The sequence below is a fragment of the Nannobrachium achirus genome, assembly GCF_963921795.1.
Source record: "Nannobrachium achirus genome assembly, chromosome: 21".
Taxonomy (NCBI): Eukaryota; Metazoa; Chordata; class Actinopteri; order Myctophiformes; family Myctophidae; genus Nannobrachium; species Nannobrachium achirus.
The window spans coordinates 39376101-39396590 of NC_137828.1; the positions used below are offsets into that span (position 1 = coordinate 39376101).

General features: G+C 40.3%; 1 protein-coding gene across 1 annotated transcript in view; it reads left to right on the forward strand.

Moving 5' to 3' along the window:
* Positions 1 to 15894, forward strand: part of LOC308307165 (dnaJ homolog subfamily B member 6-like) — a 32282-nt gene extending 16388 nt beyond the window's left edge. Inside the window, exons 3-8 of the mRNA XM_080752336.1 lie at positions 407 to 516; positions 5191 to 5250; positions 6779 to 6886; positions 14999 to 15139; positions 15315 to 15465; positions 15602 to 15894. Coding sequence (XP_080608462.1) covers positions 407 to 516; positions 5191 to 5250; positions 6779 to 6886; positions 14999 to 15139; positions 15315 to 15465; positions 15602 to 15707 — 676 coding nt within the window. The 3' untranslated portion in view covers positions 15708 to 15894. The remainder of the gene's footprint in view (positions 1 to 406; positions 517 to 5190; positions 5251 to 6778; positions 6887 to 14998; positions 15140 to 15314; positions 15466 to 15601) is intronic.
* The last annotated feature ends 4596 nt before the right edge of the window (positions 15895 to 20490 follow it).

Sequence of the window (20490 nt, forward strand, 5' to 3'; positions counted from 1 at the left end):
GGCAACACAGATTGAAACCGCTTTCATGTCATGCTCTATTTTCCGAGGTCAGCGCGACATGAAGATGGTTGCTTCACTTCCCCCTTCTTCATACATTTCCACTATCAACGTTAGCACCTTTCAGCTAAAAACTGACGTTAAAGCTTTCACAAGTGGACCCTTTTCCATAGCCTATCGCTGCCCTGTGTTACAGTAATGTTATTTGTGTGTGTGTGTGTGTGTGTGTGTGTGTGTGTGTGTGTGTGTGTGTGTGTGTGTGTGTGTGTGTGTGTGTGTGTGTGTGTGTGTGTGTGTGTGTGTGTGTGTGTGTGTGTGTGTGTGTGTGTGTGTGTGTGTGTGTGCGCGCGTGTGCGTGTGCGTGTGCGTGTGCGTGTGTGTGTGTGTGTGTGTGTTATTGGCATCACAGATACAGAAAACTAGCTTTGAAGTGGCATCCAGACAAGAACCCAGACAACAAGGAGGACGCAGAAAGGAAGTTCAAAGAACTGTCAGAAGCATATGAGGTGCTGTCAGATGGTAAGTGTGTGTGCACTGTGCACGCACATGGGTGTGCATGTGGGATATTATGCATTGTGGATTAAAGCTGTTTGGGAATTACATTCCCAAACACTGGGTCGGGACCCATTTATGGGTAGTGGACACATTTGAATGGGTCGCCACATGGGTCGAAAATCTTAACATTTTTCAAAAGAAATTCATAAAATCAAAGAAATCCCATGAAAAAAAAGAAAAGAAAAAAGGAAGTAGTGAAAATAGCCGATCTACAAGCTTACAACGCGGCACGTAGCGATGCATTGTGAGCTTGTAGATCTGCTATTTCTCTTTTGGGTCTCAAGCTAAAGAGTGGTAACCACTGTATTACATACATAAATACAATTATTTATCAGTTTACAAGGAAGGTTCAGGTTGTCCATTACACTGATTACAGCACACATGCTTGGTTCAGTGGTGAATAGTAACGAAGCACGTTTACTTGAGTACTGCATGTAAGTACATACGTATGTACACAAATATTGTACATTTGACTCCACCACATTTCTAGGAAGGGAAAGGTACATTAACATTAAACTCTTAAGCTCTATTTCAAATATAGTGAAAGTAGCAGATCTACAAGCTTGCGATGGGTCACGATTCAGCACGTTGTGAGCTTGTAGATCTGAGCCGTCTGAGCGTGTTTGTTGCAGTTACGACTCACGTGTACATGTACCACTCGCCCAGTGACAGCAACAGGAAACGGGGCATTACATGCCAGTCTTCAAAGCAAGCATACAATGTGGCAAATGTTTGTGCTCAGGGTTTGTGTGGGCGCTTAAATGTCAACCTTCTGCTACAGGACGTCTTATAATGGTTTGTCTTGTAATTTTGTTAATCTGTCTTAGTTAAAGGTTGGGTAAGTTTTGGTTTAAAACATTTGTTAAAACATTGAAGCTCTAAATTCTGATAGTCATCATTGCTTGCTATACAGTGTTTGTTCAAAAACAGGGGTCTTCCTGTAACCCCAGATCTTTATATATATATATATATATAAAAAGCTGGGGTATTTAAACTGTGTTTCACATGCCTCACACAATACATTGTCTCTGTTGTTCTTAGAAGAGAGATCTTGAAACATGAAAGAGCTCTTGTTTGAAAAGGATGGGGCCTGCACAAAATGATAACACAAGCATTTCTGTATGCTCCTGTAACATTTGACACACACATTTATACCTGTAGTTATATTGTACCACATGCATCTTTAATTTTTAACTTGTTTTAGTTTAGTTAAAGTTTTGTTTTTTGTTTTCCCGACCTGCATTTTCTGTTTACTAAAGAGTTGGAGACAAGTAGTCCCTTGTTACTGAACAAACGGTCCATAACAATGATTGCTATCAGAACAATAGGGATATTTGACACACATTTTAACAAAATAATATCACTTACCTTTATGGATTTGGCCTGTGATGAAATGTGACACTAGACACTGTGTCCTTTGAGTGTTTCAGCAGGTTTCTCACACAATGAACACATTTAATCTGTGATTCAGTTATTGCTGGAGCAAACTAACCATATCCAGCAAACGACTGTATGTTGTTCTCAAATGTATAGAGAGAAGTCTATTGATTATGGCATTACAAGGTACATTTGTCATTGCCACAAAGAAAGCACAGAGCTGGAGAATTGGCAGGCGAAACATTAGAGTTAATGCAGTGTTATCAGTGTTTAAATAGTAAAATTCCAGTACACCCGATAATAATAATAATAATAATAATAATAATAAACTTTATTTGTATAGCACCTTTCGTGACATGAAATGCAGCTCAAAGTGCTTTACAGAGCAAAAGTGAAGCACATGTGCTTAACAGAAAAGTACAAATGATTATCAATAAAGCAGAAAGGTAAAAACATAAGAACATTAAACATATTAAAAACAATTTTCAAGACAGTGCGGACATGAATAAGAGCACAGACATGTAAACTCAACTAAAACTGCTTTAAATCAGACGCTGCCTGTCGTAGGTGTAATGGGAGTTTATTCCAAGCCGTCGGCCCGTAGAAGCAGAATGTTGCTTCACCATATTTTTGATATGTCATTGTAGGGTTGTAGGCACATCAAGCAGGTCAGCACTAGAAGACCTGAGGTGGCGGTTTGGAACATATCTAGGCAGGCAGTGGTTGAATTAACTTCCATCAGAGAGCACTGCATTACAGAGACTGTTGCAAAACATTAGATGTGACTGGGGTCAGGCTGCATCCTGGGCCCCCTGACACCTGGCCCCCTAAAAGTATAATTTAAACTGACAACACATTAAAAAATAAAAATAAAATGTACCAATTTTTCTCAATGTAGTCGCCAATTGATTCCTCCCCACACACATTTCCGTGTTGTCACTGCTGTTGTATCCAATTGACTCACCTTCCAGTGAGGAGCCCCCACTGGGAGGACGTTGTAGAGCCACATCCCACTCCTCCAGCCTAAAACTCCCTGCTGACAGGTACCGCCCTAGCCCGTAAGATTACGTGCAGTGCCAATTATCACCCTCCCCCGAAACAGGTGCCAGTTGTGTTCGTGTAGATGTTCGACAAAGCACCACGTGGTATTTGAAAAGTTGATTTATTTTTAAGTGCTTGGTGATACAGCGTAAAAGCATTTTCAGTATTTGTTTGTTGCAATTTTTAATGCATCAATTGCAACAATTTGGAATTCCCCCCTTGAAGTAGCTGAATCATGTGCTAAAATTATACTACTCATCAATTACTTAGGCTTAGCTGGTTTAACAACAAAATAGCCTTCTGGGTTATGCTATTTAAATGGCTGCTATGTACCGTATGCTGGTTATGAGGTTGCTTCCACTTTTATTTAGAAACATCTTCCTTAAGGTTACTAAACACAGCTCTCTCCAAGATGTATTTACTGGTGACAACTTCTGACAAGCTGAATAAAGCTACACAGTGCACCTTTGAAAGAAGCTAAGTGATCTTTTTCTGGTTAAAACTAAAACGTTTGTTAAAATGTTAAGCTTTTTTTGAGCGGTGGTCACAACGCTCCTATACGTGGCCGTGTGTGTGGGTATGTATGTCTGTCTGTCTCCGTGTCCGTAGCCTGCAGTAACCTTTTCTGACCACACATGTTAAGGGAGGGGCGCTGTTGCACACACACACACACACACACACACACACACACACACACACACACACACACACACACACACACACACACACACACACACACACACACACACACACACCACCGCTCAGTTCACACAAGTGTGATTTTTTTTTTGCTAAAGAGCTGGAAAGGCAGGCCTGCTAACTAAACTAACACTCTTAACAATGAAAAAGCCTTTTTGGCATCAGTGAGCTTCACTGATGCCAAGAAAGTATCAAATCCTGGTATCACTGGTGTGCTCCAGGGACCCTGTCTAGATCTGGGCCCCATGCTGGTGTTGTTTGCTGTAAATAGCACATACACAAGCTCACAACGCGTCACATTCGCTGTGAGCTTCTTAAATATGCTATTTACTGAGCATGACACCGGTATAACTGAGGCAGTGCCCCTGCCTCAGACAGATCGTTTTTCTCATGAACTGTATGTTATAAATCAGTGGTTCTCAAACTGAATTGGCTCAGGGCGCCCCTGCAAATAACCTTTTCATCCACAGAAGCTCTGAATTACATTGTTACTTTATAGCACATTACATTTATGTCATATTATGGTTACGTAAATGTGTAAATCTTTCCGCCTAAGATACAGTACTGTATGTCACGAAGAAAACTTGACAGAATATCCGTTTTCCTTTAGGACAGATTGAAAAATAACCTTATACTTGACATTTAACCACTTGAACCCCAGCAAGATAGCAGATCGACAAGCTCAATAGCAGCTAGTAGATCTGCTATTTTTGGTGAATGTTTTAGTGAGAGATTTGGTGTAGATCGAAAGGAGTGCAGTGCAATTCAGGTCAGTATAGAGGGTCTAAGTATTCTGTGGAATTTACTGTATATATTTAGACAATATAGTAGTTATGTAATACTTCGACTGGACTCCACTGTAGGATTTGTCAAAATGAATGGCCAAATGAGTTTGTTGGTAAGGAATTTAGTTTTACAGTTTATGTGAAGGCCTTTTGTGATCCTAACACCACAAATTTGCTGTTGCCCATTATCCCTATTTTGGAGACTCTCCAAAATAGAAATAAACCTAGACCTCCTATTACAGATGTTTTGACTGATACTTTTTCAAAAAGTGCACATTTTTCTAATCAGTTTGGTTTGATGAAAGTTTCAATTTGAGAAGATTTAAGTAAACATCAAACAAATAAACAAAACATAATTTTTGATAGATTTTAATCAAGTATTAAACTTCAATATGTTAAAAGAATATTTAAGTTGAATTATAAAATGAATAAGCAAACAAGTACATTTAAAATACACATGAACTGAAATTATTCTTTTATCGATCTAGTTATTTTATTTTGAAAGCCTACAATCTGGCAAGCCATCATCAAAGAAAGGGGAACGCCCACTCGGTCGGTCTGTCCCTCTTCCTTTGAAGCGTAAGCTATCATGACTCTGTCTCGAGAGAATGGAAAGCCTATGACTGAAAGTTGGTTAAAAATATCAGGCCGATGTATCATTCGGGATGCACTGGTTATCTGCTCTATCTCTTGTCCTTAATCCTACCTTAAGCACTGCTCTGTCTCTTCTCCCCAGAAAACAAGAGGGATATGTATGACCGATATGGTAAAGATGGCCTCTCAGGCGGAGGAGGAGGTAAGTGAATAACTTACATAATAACCAGGGATATTATGATAATGTTGTACAGGCTAGAATCCAGTGGTCACTGCACACACATACCGTACAAAGCCCTAAATCTTACAGCCATAATACACACCTAGCTGGGACCAGAATAGTAGCATATCAGTGGTTCTCAACCTGTGGGGCGGGTGTTGCGAGGGTACAAATGGGGGAATTGGCGAAACACCTATACGATTTATAATGATAATATATCATTTATATATTAAAAAGTGATGACAATAAATAATAACTTAAGTATATAAGTATACTACGTTAGTTCCATTGATCCATGATGGAACACAATTGCTAGATTGATCATTAAAATAAACGTCTCTGAAAAAGCATGTGGAAAAAAGTGGTCAGATGGGTCAGATGCTTTCAATATCTTCAAGTGGGCCCTGACCCAGAACAAAGTTGAGAACAACCACTTGTATACAGTATATGCATGATATGTAATGTTAACTATAAAAAGGGAGAATATATTCCACCTTGAAACTATTACAGGAGATACCAACAGCTCACTGTATTCATGGGTGCAAAACTGCTCTGAACGACAACTCCGCCATTTGCATATGGTGCACTTTGACACACCAAGCACATCATCTTTTCCCCAGACGGAAATATATTTTAATTATTTTATTATGAATAATCCCTTACCATGTTGTTTTCGAGGGAGTCCAACAGATTTACAAAATTCATACATAGAACTTTCACAGGGAGTTCAGACAACATCAACAAGACAAAGAAACAAAACTAATCTAAACTAAACTAAAATCAGAACATACAACAACAACCACCACAACTCTTAATACACATAGTACAGAGCACACAATGGATCATTGGTTAATAGTTAGTTTATAATGATTAATTAGTCAAAGCATGAACAGGTAATCTCAAGGTGAAAGGACGGCGCAGTTTTGAACAATTTAAAAGACGTTATTGACCGGTAATGGTCAGGTAAATTGTTCCAGTCAGAGGGAGCTTTAAAGGACAACTTTGTTTTTTTACAACAAGGGTTCATATTTTAGATAGTCATTAGAGAAAAGAAAAGATGAGCGTTAAAATCTTTCTATCGTGATTTTAACAATTTTGATTTGCATGCATGCCCCCAGCATGTCTTTTTAGACAAAATATGCCCATTCCCAAGATGCACTGCAATCTTTCATGGGCAGATGTGACTTTTGGAGGCTGGTGTAAATAGTAACAAAGAAATTGCTGGCTTATTGTGTCTAAAAAGACATATTTAGCCACTTGTAAGCATGCCCCCACCCACTGAAATCAAAATACTAAAATCGCTAAAACAATAGAAAGCAGTAAATGGAAACATTTTAACACTCATATTTTCTTTTCTCTAATTACAATCTAAAATATGAACCCTTGTTGTCAAAACCAAAGTTGTCCTTTAAACATAAAGGATTTTTTACTGATTACATTTGTTGGAATCTTAAAACAGTTTGCATATTGATGACTGTGAATTTGCTTTTCTTCATCTTCTCCCCGACAGGAGGGCATTATCGCAACGGCGACCACTACAGCAACTTTACATTCCGTAATCCAGAGGACGTTTTTAGGGAATTCTTCGGTGGCAGAGATCCGTTTGCAGATTTCTTTGGTAAGCCACCGGCGCACACACCCTAGAGTCTTTGGTATGACCTGGCCGGGGATCGAACCCGACCTCCCATTCTCAGGGCGGACATTCAAACCACAAGGCCACTGTGCTGGTACTACAAAGCAGGGCAATCATTTACGAAAAAAATGTACAACATTGAAATATGGAGATGTAAGGTTTCTGCCCAACAGCGACAACCATATATTCCAAGAGAAAATAGGACGTGGTGGAGGAGAGTCCGAGTAGAGCACATCCACTGCTGGTATTAACAATTCATCACAGTTATCCTCAGCTCACTGCATATTTGATGCTGCACAGCAGCATTTTAGATTTCTGGTCAAGAAGAATATGGACGTTTTCCCTATGCAGTAAATAATAGTAGAGAGATAGACAGAAACACTGAGAGAGAGAGACAGACAGACAGACAGGACGTACAAAAATCCCCAAAAGGCAGCACATTCCAAATTTCAAATCAATGGAGGACAAAGTACTCACATTTCCACTTTTGTATTTGGCACACATCAATAAACAAACGCTAGATAGAAAGCACCACAGACAGACGGAGAGAGAGAGCGACAGAAAGCACATTGTCCCCCTGCTGTTTTCACAATCGAATCTTCATGCTGACAGTGCCATTTCCTAATTGTTTTTCCTATTAGATAGTGCATGATTGAGCACCTTGGAGAGCCACTCTCCCTCTGTTAACCCCTGTGGAGAGAGGTCTAAACCCCAGAAAGCCTTTTAGAAAACCTTGCGCTAATCCTCACACTCCACCGCGTGGTGCGTCGACAGTACACCGCACGACGTCCTCTCCCACCGTCTGAACTGTGACCGGCTCTGCTGGGCGGCACATCTGAACGCCATTGTTTATTGCTGAACCATTACGGTGGATTTACTGTAGGACTTAATCTGGAATTAGTCGAGTGCGCTTTTGTTTATTGTGACACTTGTTTGGATTTGTTTCAAGAGAGAGTGTAGAAGGTCACATAGCGGGAACAAAAAACATCTGTCTAGTGAAACCTAATTCGATTAGGGAGGTGACTACAGATAGAGCTATTGTATTTCGGGTTGCTGTATTAGAAACTGTTGACCATTGTCCGGTCATGTAGATGTAAGAGAACATTGTCTTGTTGCTGCAGGCACCTAATGGTTGTTGTTACGAGTAGTAAAATTGACTTCTGTATTCTTGTACTGCACAGGAGTCACAAATACATTTCATGTTTCAGCTACTGTACTTAGCTGATGCCTTTGGATCCAGGGTGAATTAGGATGATCTCACTTGTAGAAACCAGTTTCACTTCCCAAGTTCAGCACTATTCTAAGAAACTGACAAGGAGGTCAAGGTCAGATCCAAGGTGCCCTGACATTAGTTGTCATCTGATGCTCCTGTGATCTTTTGAGACGGCAGAGATATAAATAAAAAAGAGAAATAATAACAAAGGACACGTCTGTCCTGTTAATTCAAGGCAAGAGCGACAAGGATGATGGGAAGTCAGTGTCACTCACCGAAAAGAACAGGTTTTCAAACGAGGAGCGCAACAACATCGTGCAACAAAGTATAACTTAGTCTTATCGTTTCAGAGAATGTCTTGTTCTGTCATGAGCACTTCTTGGCCTAACATCATAATCATTTCCATGTTGAAGTTTCATATATTTTCAAACATTAAAGAACATTTTGGAAATAGCAGATCTACAAGCTCTGAGCTTGTAGAGCAGCTATTTCCACCATTCATCTACAAAGTTTTAAATTATGTAAGTTTATGAAGCCTAAAAGCCAAAAACAGAAATGTCATTTTTATTCATGAAGTTCCACAACAGAAACGCAATTGAATTGTTATTCGTAATCATTTGAGAGACAGTGGTGACAGCCCTAGTAGTACTAGGAGTTGATTTGTCTGGAAAAGGCTGCGCGGGGTTCAGCGTATTAAGGCTGCGCAGGGTTCAGCGTATTGCTGATTGGAAGGCATGTGTAGTTCACCCTGTGCAGCTCTAAATATGGAGTCCAGACACAGACAGAGGACGGATATGAGCGCCTACATCACTCAACTGGAATGCTTTCAAAAATAGCTTCCGTATTAAAACAAGAGCAGTTGTAATAACGCCAAGCGCGTGTGTCCCCGCATGTGTTGGAGCACATGTCAAACGTGGTCTAGAGAGAGTGTGTGTGACTGTGTTTGTGTGTATGTAAAGGTGTCTGTGAGACAGGGAAGAAGCTTGTTGGAAAATTGGGAGACAAGAATATCTTTAATTAAGCATGGTACGTGAAAAGTGGACATCCTGTTAACCCCTGCAGATCCAGCCAGGGATAACATTAGCCGGTCAGCAGACTTGGTTAAATTGAATTGCCAGTTGGAAAACGTGTCCACATGTTTCTGACTTGCAGTACCATTGCATCTGATAACCTAGGAAACATACAGAACGAAGTGGCGGACCACAGCTGTTGCTGTTTATTCGGGAAGTATTCACAACAGAGTGACGGAGATTCAGAGTCGGAGTGTAAGGTTGCCAGAAAGAGAGGCTGTATACTACTAAGGAGGATTAGAAAGCAGGGTCTGTTTTTTTTAAAGGGGCCACCAGCCAACCAAATTTCCTAATAGAGAAAAGTGAATTTGGCTTATTTCATCATACTGTCTGCATCATCAAATTACATTCTCGCTTCTTCTGTCCTCAGCATGTTATTCAGCTGTTGGAGCAAGTTAAAGAGTAATTCCTCAACATATACTGTATCAGTTGGGGAAGCGTTAACAACTGTACCACTCGAGCCTCTATCCCTTTACTGACTATGTAATGGGCTTCATCTAGTGCAGTGGTTCTCAAAGACCTCAGGGTCTTCCTCTTTGAGGGGGTTCCGGGTGGTTCCCAGCGAAATGAGTTAATAAACAATCAAAAACAATTTAACCACTTTCAAATTAGAACCGTTCACTTCACACTAGGTGTGATTTGATGAAATTAACTCATAAATAGCACCGCTCACTTCACACTAGGTGTGATTTTTAAAGAAATCTTGATAAAGATAATTATGGGGGTCCGTGGCCAAATACATATGGATTTGGGGGGTCCTTGACATGAATAAGTTTGAGATGCACTGTTCTAGTGAACTGCAGTGGGTTCCAGCTGGCCCTGTGGATCTGTCAGTCACCCAGCACAAATCAGCTGAAAGACTGCAACTGAGACAAGCTCCCCAGAAAGGTTTTAAAGGAGTAGTATGTTATTTCCTGTATTCTGGAGCATTCTAACAGGGAGTTTGATAAGTTATCAGGCTTTACTAGCATGGGAAAATTATGGATAAATGTTTACATGTAATCCATTAAACTGCAACACGTCTTTTGCTTGAAGATCTGTTCTTTTTGCACACTCACTCATCCATCCAAAAGCCCTTCCCCATGTATGGGCACATTGGGCAGACACAGGAGTTGTTCTCTAAATAATTAAACATCGGTCAAATTAAGTTAATAAAAACTTGATCAGACAGCGAAGTCCAAGGTACACCCGGCTGTTAACATTTTGGATTTGTTGAACATAGAACATGAATTAATCTATGTTGTAGATCCTCCTGTCGGCGACGATCATACTGTAAAGAATTACGTGCGCAGGGAACGTGCACGCAGCTTCCCTCACACCAGATGCACACACGCATCTAATCGTTTTTGCTTTCCACATAGTTAAAGGGTGGGATTACTAGGCTACTTCAGAATCAGATACAATATTTTAAGCCATTTGTTGCTCAAATCGCCGAATTGGATGTCTCAGTGGCACTTGAGTTGACGCAGTTTTCCACTTTGACGGCTGGTGATTTGACGGCTGGTGATTTGACGGCGTGAGAAATATGATGTGTGGCGTGAGAGTTAGCAGCTGTGTGTGTGTGTGTGTGTGTGTGTGTGTGTGTGTGTGTGTGTGTGTGTGTGTGTGTGTGTATGTGTGTGTGTGTGTGTGTGTGTGTGTGTGTGTGTGTGTGTGTGTGCCAGTGTTGTAAAGTAAGTGAGTATATTATGTACTTAAGTACAATTTTGAGGTAGTTGTACTTTACTTGAGTATTTCCAATTTCCAGTAATTTTACTGCTACTCCACTACATCTCGGATTCAAATATTGTACTTGACAAGACATACCTGAATCACTACATTTATTTTAAAACTTTTTTTATCTTTTTATCTTTTTTAGATAAACTTTTTTGCCCTGTATATATTTTTGGCCATTTGAAAATAGCCGTTCTGTAGATCTGCTATTTTCAAAAGATTTTTAGACATTTGAAAACTTGAAACGGGACATTGTGCACAATGAGTACTTTTACTTTTGTAACATTTTGATACCAATACTTTTGTACTTTTACTCAAGTACATTTTTAATTCCAGGCTTTTAGTATTTCTACATTGCAGTATTGTTATTTTTACTTAAAGGAGTCGTTCAGACCAAAACACATATAGGGTTAAATCTGCCTTTTATCATACCCCTTCATACCTGCTTTAGTCGATTTTTTTCATAGCTGCCCCTGTTCCTAGATTTCGGCTTGTCAAACAGCTTCTGCTCTGCACCAGAGCAGGGAGAGGAGAGCCCAAGAGGGCGATAGCAAGAGGGTGCAAAAGACCTGTACTTCCCGTTTCTGTGTGACGTAGGTAGATACCTTTTTAGGAGGCGGAAGCATGTTTGGAGTCTATTCATTTACAATGGGAGAGCTAACGTGAACACAGAGCAAAATAATAGTTCAGAAGCTATAGTCACTGAACTAAATATTGGACCAGATCATCACAAGCCACATAATATTAACAAAATTGTCATACTAAAGTGGCTTTTTTCAGCGACACAACAACTGAGAAAATCAACTTTATTATTGCTCTTTAGCTGTCCCAGCAACACACTCTCGCGGGATCTATAGCACCAGTAAACAGGACGTGCGCGAGATTTGCCGTCAGAGCCGGCGCCCACTTAGGAGTCTATTTGTAGGATTTGTGTACCATGTCGCACTCTAGTGGATCCAATGAGGATAAGCTATCTTCATTAATTAAATATCTTTGGGAGAGCCTAGAAAGGGAGGGGAGGAGCAGAGGATCTTCTCGTCTGTTTGACAAGTAAGGGTGCCTGTGAGGTCAAAACAGCGGTTTGGTTGGTCTCAAGGAAGATCAAAGAAGGAATGGACACCGACGTCATTTTAGGCTCCATGGCCATCCGCCATGACACTTTGGGTGGCGGAAGTTTTCGGTGAATAACATTAGCGTTGCCACTTCCGCCACCCAAAAGTGTCATGGCGCATGGACCCGTGGTGTGCCAACTTCCGGGTGGTGTCTTCTCCTTCTTTGAGCCTTCTTGGTTGGTCTCAGGACGTTGTGTAAACACAATCCAATAAAAAAATACTAACTTTGAAGCTAAAGAAATAACCGCACTAGCCTAAGGACTATCTACTCAGCAACAGGGGCAACTATGAAAAAAATCGACTAAAGCAGGTATGAAGGGGTATGATAAAAGGCAGATTTAACCCTATATGTGTTTTGGTCTGAATGACTCCTTTAAGTGAAACATGTGGGTACTTTTTCCACCACTGCTGTGTACACTGATCCGGTTTCCCTCGAAGAAAATAACACATGGTCTGTTTCACTGTTTTCTCTCCTCGCTTTCTGAATGTCCCCCGGGAAAACTCATCTCCGATAAAAGAAGACGGACAAAAAAGGCATTCACTTTTACAAAGGAACGGCATACACTGAAAGGAGTACAAGCGAGATTTTGTTCTGTTGTCTGTTGTTATTGACATGGTCCTGAGAGTAGCTTTAAGCTAGAATTACTTCACTTCAGTCAAGGAACGCTAATGGGGTTAGTGCAGTGCTCAAGGTCTAGTTGTATTATAAGCTTTCCTCCCTGAAGGGAGCTACAAGATTCCAAGAGGTTTTTTAGCCTTTTTGCAGGCAGACTTTGCCAGTGAACCAGCCGCATCCTGCTGGAATGACCCAGATTGGCAAAGCACAATTAGCATTACGTCCACTGGGCATTATAATGAGAGTTAATGGCCAGGGTATTTTGACAGTAAATTATCAAGATTGTTCCACAAATGATGGCGGTGGATGGTCGTGATGGATTCCATTAGTGTGTGAGTCTGCAGCCCTGTTGGATCCTTTTCAGTAGGAAATGGACTGAAGGTTTTCATTTCAAAATGAGTCAAATGCTATTTGATAAATGCCTTAGATAAATCCTTAGATATATGGATTATATAACTAATTTATGATATTAGATGGATCTTAATATCTCTGCTTACATATTTACTTTACTTACTGAAAATGAATATTAAGTAAAATGTCAAATGCAAAATTGATCACATATTTTTCCTTCAAAGGCCAGAGTCATTAGAATTACAGATGTGCCATTTCAAAACTTCACGTGTCCTGCCATTGGCAAGACAGTAGATTTCCAGTGGATTGGCAGAACATTGAGCTTGTAGATCAGCTATTTTTGCATTTCTTTTTTACCTTCTCGACTTCGAAGTTTAAATCTACCCATGAAGATGGATTCTGCTTTTCAATGGGAATGGAGTGGTTTCTTGCCATTTGCGGGTTTCTGCAAAAAAAATAAAAAGCTCCATTCTCCATAAAAATTAAAAGAGCAAAACAGGGAAAGAAACCCATGGAAATAATTCTTGAAACGGCACAGACCTTGAAAATACTTTGTCTTGTTCTCCAATGCCTATCTCTCGGCAATTGATCCAAATCATGTGGCTGATTATGTCACAATTGCAACAGGGGTTTCATTCAACACTTAAACTGTACAGCAGGGGTGGGCAACTTTAATGATGGAGAGGGCCACTATATTTTCACACTCACTCCAGAGGGCCACACTGCATAATATACTGTCTGACATAAACCTCTTATCTCCGTATTTTAACGTAAATGAATGCCCTACTTCGTCATTCTATGTCAGACAAAAGTATAGCAATTTTCTTTGCTATTTTTTAATTGGAATCCTGAACATTTCATTTCAAATGCATGCTTATGTTAACTTCATGAACTTAAATACAAAAACATTGGACATATAAAATACAAGTGATAAGTTACTAATATAGTGAAGTAACCCTAACCCTGAAGTAATTAAAGAGGGTCATATTTGCATGTTTGTAATAGTAACTCATCTGAAATCAATAATAGGCCTCTTTCAGTATTATTATTATTATTCCAATATTAACCTGTGGGCCGCATTAAGTGTGGGCACCACATGTGGCCCCTGGGCTGCCAGTTGCCCATGTATGAGCTGCTAGTACATAAAGAAAGACCATTGCTATATTAGAATTCTAATACAACGATGGCTGTGACTCGTTATGTATACTTTTGAGGAAAGAGTTGTTGAACTATAGTGCAGAACTGCACAGATATCATCACATAATCAGTCATGCAGATTTTAAGGACAAAAGGAAAACTTGAGAAAGACACAGCATAGGGCAGGGGTTTTCAAAGTGGGTGACGGGCCCCCTGGGGTGCCGCGACGGCAGTCTAGGGGTGCCGCGAGATCATTTGATAATATTTGGAATTTATTTGGACACTTGAAAAAATATTTAGTATCATTTTAAACTTGAAGTACAAAGTTATTTTCAGTCAGTTCTAACCAAAATGGCTATTATCTCCATGTTTTCCTCGCAACATAATCACTAAAATATCGTCACTGTCGTGCAGAAACCTTGTATCTCCATGTTTCAAATGTGTACGTCTTTTGGTAAAGCAAAGCCCTGCTTCATCATACAAGACTGTCGCACAAAACTAGGGAAAACAGCCGATCTACAAGCACACAATGCCTCGCGATGCAAGGCGTTGTGTGCTTGTAGATCTGCTGTTTTCACTAGTTCAGTACATTTTATAGATGATAAATACAAAACGAACGGTTTTGGACATACAAGGTATCCACCCGACAACGACGATATGCTATAAATATAAGTTGCTGGGAGTGAAAATTATAATGTAGGGGTGCCTCGGATTAAAAGAATATTTATGGGGTGCCCTGAGACAAAAAAGTTTGGGAACCCCTGGCATAGGGAAGGGAGCGTACAGGCAAGGGACTCAAAAACCACAACACCAATAACATTTCCTGGGAAAATTCTGGCATTATCTACCCTAGAAGTTTACAGTTTTTTGACCTACTCTTCACAGCCGATGACCCATTTGAAGACTTCTTCGGAGGAGGCCGCAGTCGCCAGCGGGGCATGAGCCGAAGCAGGACTGGGGGGCCATTTTACCACGGTTTCGGGGGCTTCCCAGGGTTTGGCGGAGGTATCTCAGGGTTTGATTCAGGTGTGTACTTTACCGAATCAGTAATGGTACAGTTATGGGACACTGAATCCATGAATGGTCAATAATGTTCTAGTGTGCGATTACATTTGCTGTTTTGTAGGAATGACAGCTCCCTAATATTAAGCAGCGTTGTGTTCTTGAAATTGGATTTTTGCATTTTTTGTCATTGCTACAGGCTTTACCTCATTCGGACAGATGGGCGGAGGGGGATTCGCATCCTTCTCGTCCTCATCCATCGGTGGCATGGGAGGCGGAGGAATGGGCAACTTCAGATCCGTGTCGAGCTCTACCAAGTTCATCAACGGCAGGAAAATCACCACAAAACGGTACTGAGGAAATGTCCTGCAGCCGCTGTGAAGCGACTGCAAGATGAGATATGGGACATGCAGCAACGTATATACTGTGCATTAGGCGTAAGACATCTCAAACAAACCTTTTTCCTGTGTCTCTTCTCTTTGACAGGATTGTGGAAAATGGCCAGGAACGTGTGGAAGTGGAGGAAGACGGCCAGCTAAAGTCTCTAACTGTTAATGGTAAGGAGCAGGTCCTAAGACTGGATAGCAAGTAACATTCTTCGGCACAGCATTTTGTGCTATGTGCGGTTCTCTCTCGCACACAACGGGAATACCAAGAAAAGAAAAAAAAAGAAATTACCAAACCAGACCAGCTGAGTGGCACCGTGTTGGTCACTGGTGTTTGGTCTCTCTCTTCTGTCTCTCTCCTGCGCTTCCCTGGCGACATTCTCATTCCGAAGAACAGCGTTCTTCTCACTCTAGGTAGCTACAGTTGGGGGGCTAGTTATATTTATTCCAGTTTACTTTTTGGTTTGGGACCATCTCACTAGGACCACAGAGGATTTTGTTGGCTCATTTTTACTTGTAACTTTATCTCTGCCATATACACTTAAAGGAATACTCCACTATTCTTCATCATCTCCATGTCTTTATCGGTATCAGTATAGACTGTACATGGTGCTACAGTAATTGATTGTAACCTCTGCCACTAGGAGCAATGGTTTTTTGCAGTGTATTCTGGGTGTTGTAGGATCAGACGACAATGAGCCTTGTTCAGATTGGGACCGACTAATTGCATTTTCTTTGCTAGTATTGCATGTAATTAAACATTTTCTTGCTTTAGTAGATGTCACAAATTGACATAAACATCCACACATTTGACAGTGGAGCATTCCTGACAGTGGTCATAGTGTTACTTTGGGGGCTTTTTTAAATACTGTTATTTTTGATTTAACGAGTGAATGTTATAAGCTTAAATGCTTTGCCCAAAGAACTGCACCTCGCTAACCTGTTAGCTATGTTCATGTTCTTGCCTGTTATTGAATAACATAGATTATTAATACATTGATTATATTAATGTGCATTTTATCACCTTTTCTATTTTGTTTATATGTTTGTTTTGATTGACAACAGTGTTGTTTATTAATATCTGCATGGTGATTCGAGGAGGCTGCCTATGGGATTTTTTTTTGTTCTTTTACTGTAACTCATCAACACGAACAATGATCCGAATTCCACAGGCCACAATATGTTGATACCAGACATACAGGGGATTTGATGTACTTTGTAAAATAATAATTATACATTGTGTTTATACATTATATAAGGTACAGTGTATATATACATATACAGTATATGATTCAGAAATGAATTGGACAATAAACCTGAGTTTGATCCTGTGGAAGTGGCTTGTTGCTGTCACATGGTGTCTGTGTTTGGCTTGAGTGATATTCACATCTCACACTTAACTTCCTGGTTCTCTGAGGAATGCGTGTTTAACCTGTTCACACTTTTACACTGCTAAACATCTGCTTAACACACGACCACAACAAGAAACCACCAAGGCTGCTTCTCTATTACAACCGCGACCACCCATCACATCAGCCACTGTGTGCATTGTTTCTAATCTAATACTAACTATCTCAATTACCGTTGTCATTTGCGTTAATTAATTGCATAGTAAGTGCCTAACCTGATTGTGTGTGTTTCCTTTCATAGCAAGTAATCCCATCATGTAGCATTAGTGTGAACTTATGACCTACCAGTAATGCTCAGCTACATTTTATAAATGTTGACGCCGGTACTGATCAGCGTTTGGTAAGGAAAATGACTGTGAATGGTTGGAGAGCTGAGCCCGGCTGGGAAACCAAACGTTCCCAGGTTCGATTCCAGGCTTCAGCAATGTGTCTCTGAGCAAGACCGTTAACCCTTAAAGTGCTCACAGAGGTTGTGCGCCCGTTGCTCCAGTTACTTAGGATGCAGATACATAATTTCACTGTAAATACCTCAAAGTGTGGTGCTATATAATTATTATTATGTCTATACTCCGTTGCTGTTGATGGGTTTTACACATACCAGGTAAGACAAAACGTCAAGCTGCCTTGATGTCTCTGCATCTCACAAAAGGAACTTTTTGAGAGAGAGAGAGAGAGAGAGAGAGAGAGAGAGAATCATTATTTAGAACTTTTCCCTTTTAAATGTACAAATAATAATGAAATAATTTTGATCATTGCTAAATAACTGCGTGACACATCTGTGTGTGTGTGTGTGTGTGTGTGCGCGTGTGCACGTGCGTGCATGCGTGCAAGAGAGGGTGTATGTGCGAGGGTGTGTGTTCTGGAGAACATTATCTTTGGCACATCACTTCGGTCGGTGGAATGTGCTCAAGGCTAGTTTATTTACACAAGGCTTACTGTGTTCTCTTTTTTATGAGAGAAGTTAGGAAAGGGAAAAGCTGTTTTCACGAGGCAAGGATTATATCAAAATCACACCCAGTAGCCCGGCAGCTTAAGTCAATTCTTTTAGAAGAATTGTTCACTTTGTGATACAAGCACCGAATTTTGCAAGTTTCCTCTGGACCTACTTTTTCCAAAAAGCAAGTTAGCCACTCAATTAAAAACAAATAGGGTTGGGGTCCCAAGTCCCAACCGTCCCATTGACTTTCTCGTGTGAACTGAGCGGTGGAGGCTGCGTGTGTGTGTGTGTGTGTGTGTGTGTGTGTGTGTGCGCGCGCGTGCGTGCATGCGCGCGTGTGTGTGTGTGAATGTGAGTCTGAACAACAGCGCCCCTCCCTTAACATGTGTGGTCAGAAAAGGTACTGCAGGCTACATACAGACACGGACGGACGGACGCATACATACATACATACCCACACACAGCCACGTATAGGAGACGGTGTGACCACCGCTCAAAAAATAAATATGCTTTAAGTAGTATGTGAGGGGTCAAAATAGGGTTTTTTCATGATTCTGAATCCATTGCAAGCATTTGTTTTGCACGAAAAACATTCCTTGGGCTAGAAAGGCCACCACAAAACTATGGTTTAGTGATGAGTCATCACTTTTCACGGTGGTTTAGTGATGAGTCATCATTTTTCACGCTTTTGTGGGGGCCTTTCTAGCCCAAGGAATGTTTTTCGTGCAAAACAAATGCTTGCATTGGATTCATGATCATGAAAAACCACTAGTTTGACCCCTCACATACTACTTAAAGCATATTTATTTTTTTGTATTATTTTACTGTATAGAAAGTCAATGGGACCCTGACCCTATTTGTTTTTAATTGAGTGGCTAACTTGCTTTTTGGAAAAAGTAGGTCCAGAGGAAACGTGCAAAATTCGGTGCTTGTATCACAAAGTGAACAATTTCTCAGTAAGCTGCTGGGATACCTTTGATGAGTTAATTTTCGGCCCCGTACCTGGGGGAGCGGAGAGATAATACCTAACGCAAACGACAGAGAGAGAGAGCTATAGAGGAACAATGTTGAATCTCTGTCCATTCGTTTCAAGGCTGCTCTACAGCGCCACTTGAAGGTAGGTCACCCAGCGGTATTGCAGATGTTGAGGCTGTGCTCAGATATAGACATACACTCGGTCACTTGTTGGAACGGCTGGCACATCTCAAAGAGGATAAGACAGACGTTTTACAACATAATATGAGACACTGTGATTTTCAACCAGTGGTCCTTGAGGGGTTTCCAGGTGGTCCCCAGCTAAATGATGGAGAGTTACCAAATGCATCCTTATAGAACTTTAACTCTTGAGAGTGTAAAATGAAACCAAATGGACCTGTATATTAGGGATGCGGTATCGGTACTCGTGGTATCGGTACTCGCCCCGATACCGGCCTATTTTGCGGTATCGGTACTCGTCTGATACTGCTCACAAAGCAGTGTGTGTTCCGCCACTTCGCCTTTCTCTCTCTCTCTTAAAGTATCAAAAGTAAAAATACAAAATGTTTGAGCATAGCAGATCTAGAAGATCATGCACAGTACAGGAATTTCCATGGGCTAAACCTGAAAAAAAAGTGAAATGTGTGGCAGTTGTGCCATGTTCTGGGAAAGCAATGCAATTTAATGTGTTATATACAGCCAGAAAGTGAGGAACAGCTGATAAAAAATAAATTAAAAAAAGGTAATTTAAAGACATTTTTTATTCTTAATTGTACTCGTATCGGTACTCGGTATCGGCAAGTACTCAAAATGAAGTACTCGTACTTGTACTCGGTCAGCAAAAAAGTGGTATCGGGACATCCCTACTGTATGTTTCTCAAGTCTAAATAATAGAAGGCTAAATCTGGTGGTCCGTGGCTCAAATGCCAAATAAATAATGGACCTTGAAAACCACTGCACTCGGAGGAAAACTGTTGCCAGAAGTTCAATGGAATTCATTATCATTACTGAGAGCTGGCCGGACCAGCTTATGAATAAACATAATATTTGTAATGATTACGACCTTTGTCAGACCATTGGTTTTGGAAAAATAAATTGAGACATGCATTGTTTTCTGAAGACTGGGCACATTTACTAGATTGGTCAGGTTTCCAGGCCAGGGGTTCCAGAGTCCCATGCAGTTAATATCAGTGGTGGAAAAAGTCAATTTTTTAAAGTAAAAGTATCAATACTGCAATATAGAAATATTATGTTACAAGTAAAAGTCTGGAATTCAAAATGTAGGCCTACTTGAGTAAAAGTACAAAAGTATTGTCATCAAAATCTAAATGTACCTAAAATACCAAAAGTAGATGGTAGGCCTACTTATTATTCAGAATGTCCCATTTCAAGTTTTCAAATGTATAAAAATCTTATGAAAAATAGCAGATGGACAAAATCAAATGGACAAAATCGTTATTTGGCTGAAGGGATTAATGTTTTGTGGTAATAATCTATTAAATATCTAATCTACAAAGTAGTAACTGAAGTTTTCAAATAAATGTAGTGGAGTAAAAAGTAGCAATTGCCTATTTGGATCTGATATGTAATGGAGTAAAAGTAAAGTAAAAGTAAAAGTACTGAAAACCATGGAAATACTCCGGTAAAGTAAAATTTTACTACTACTAT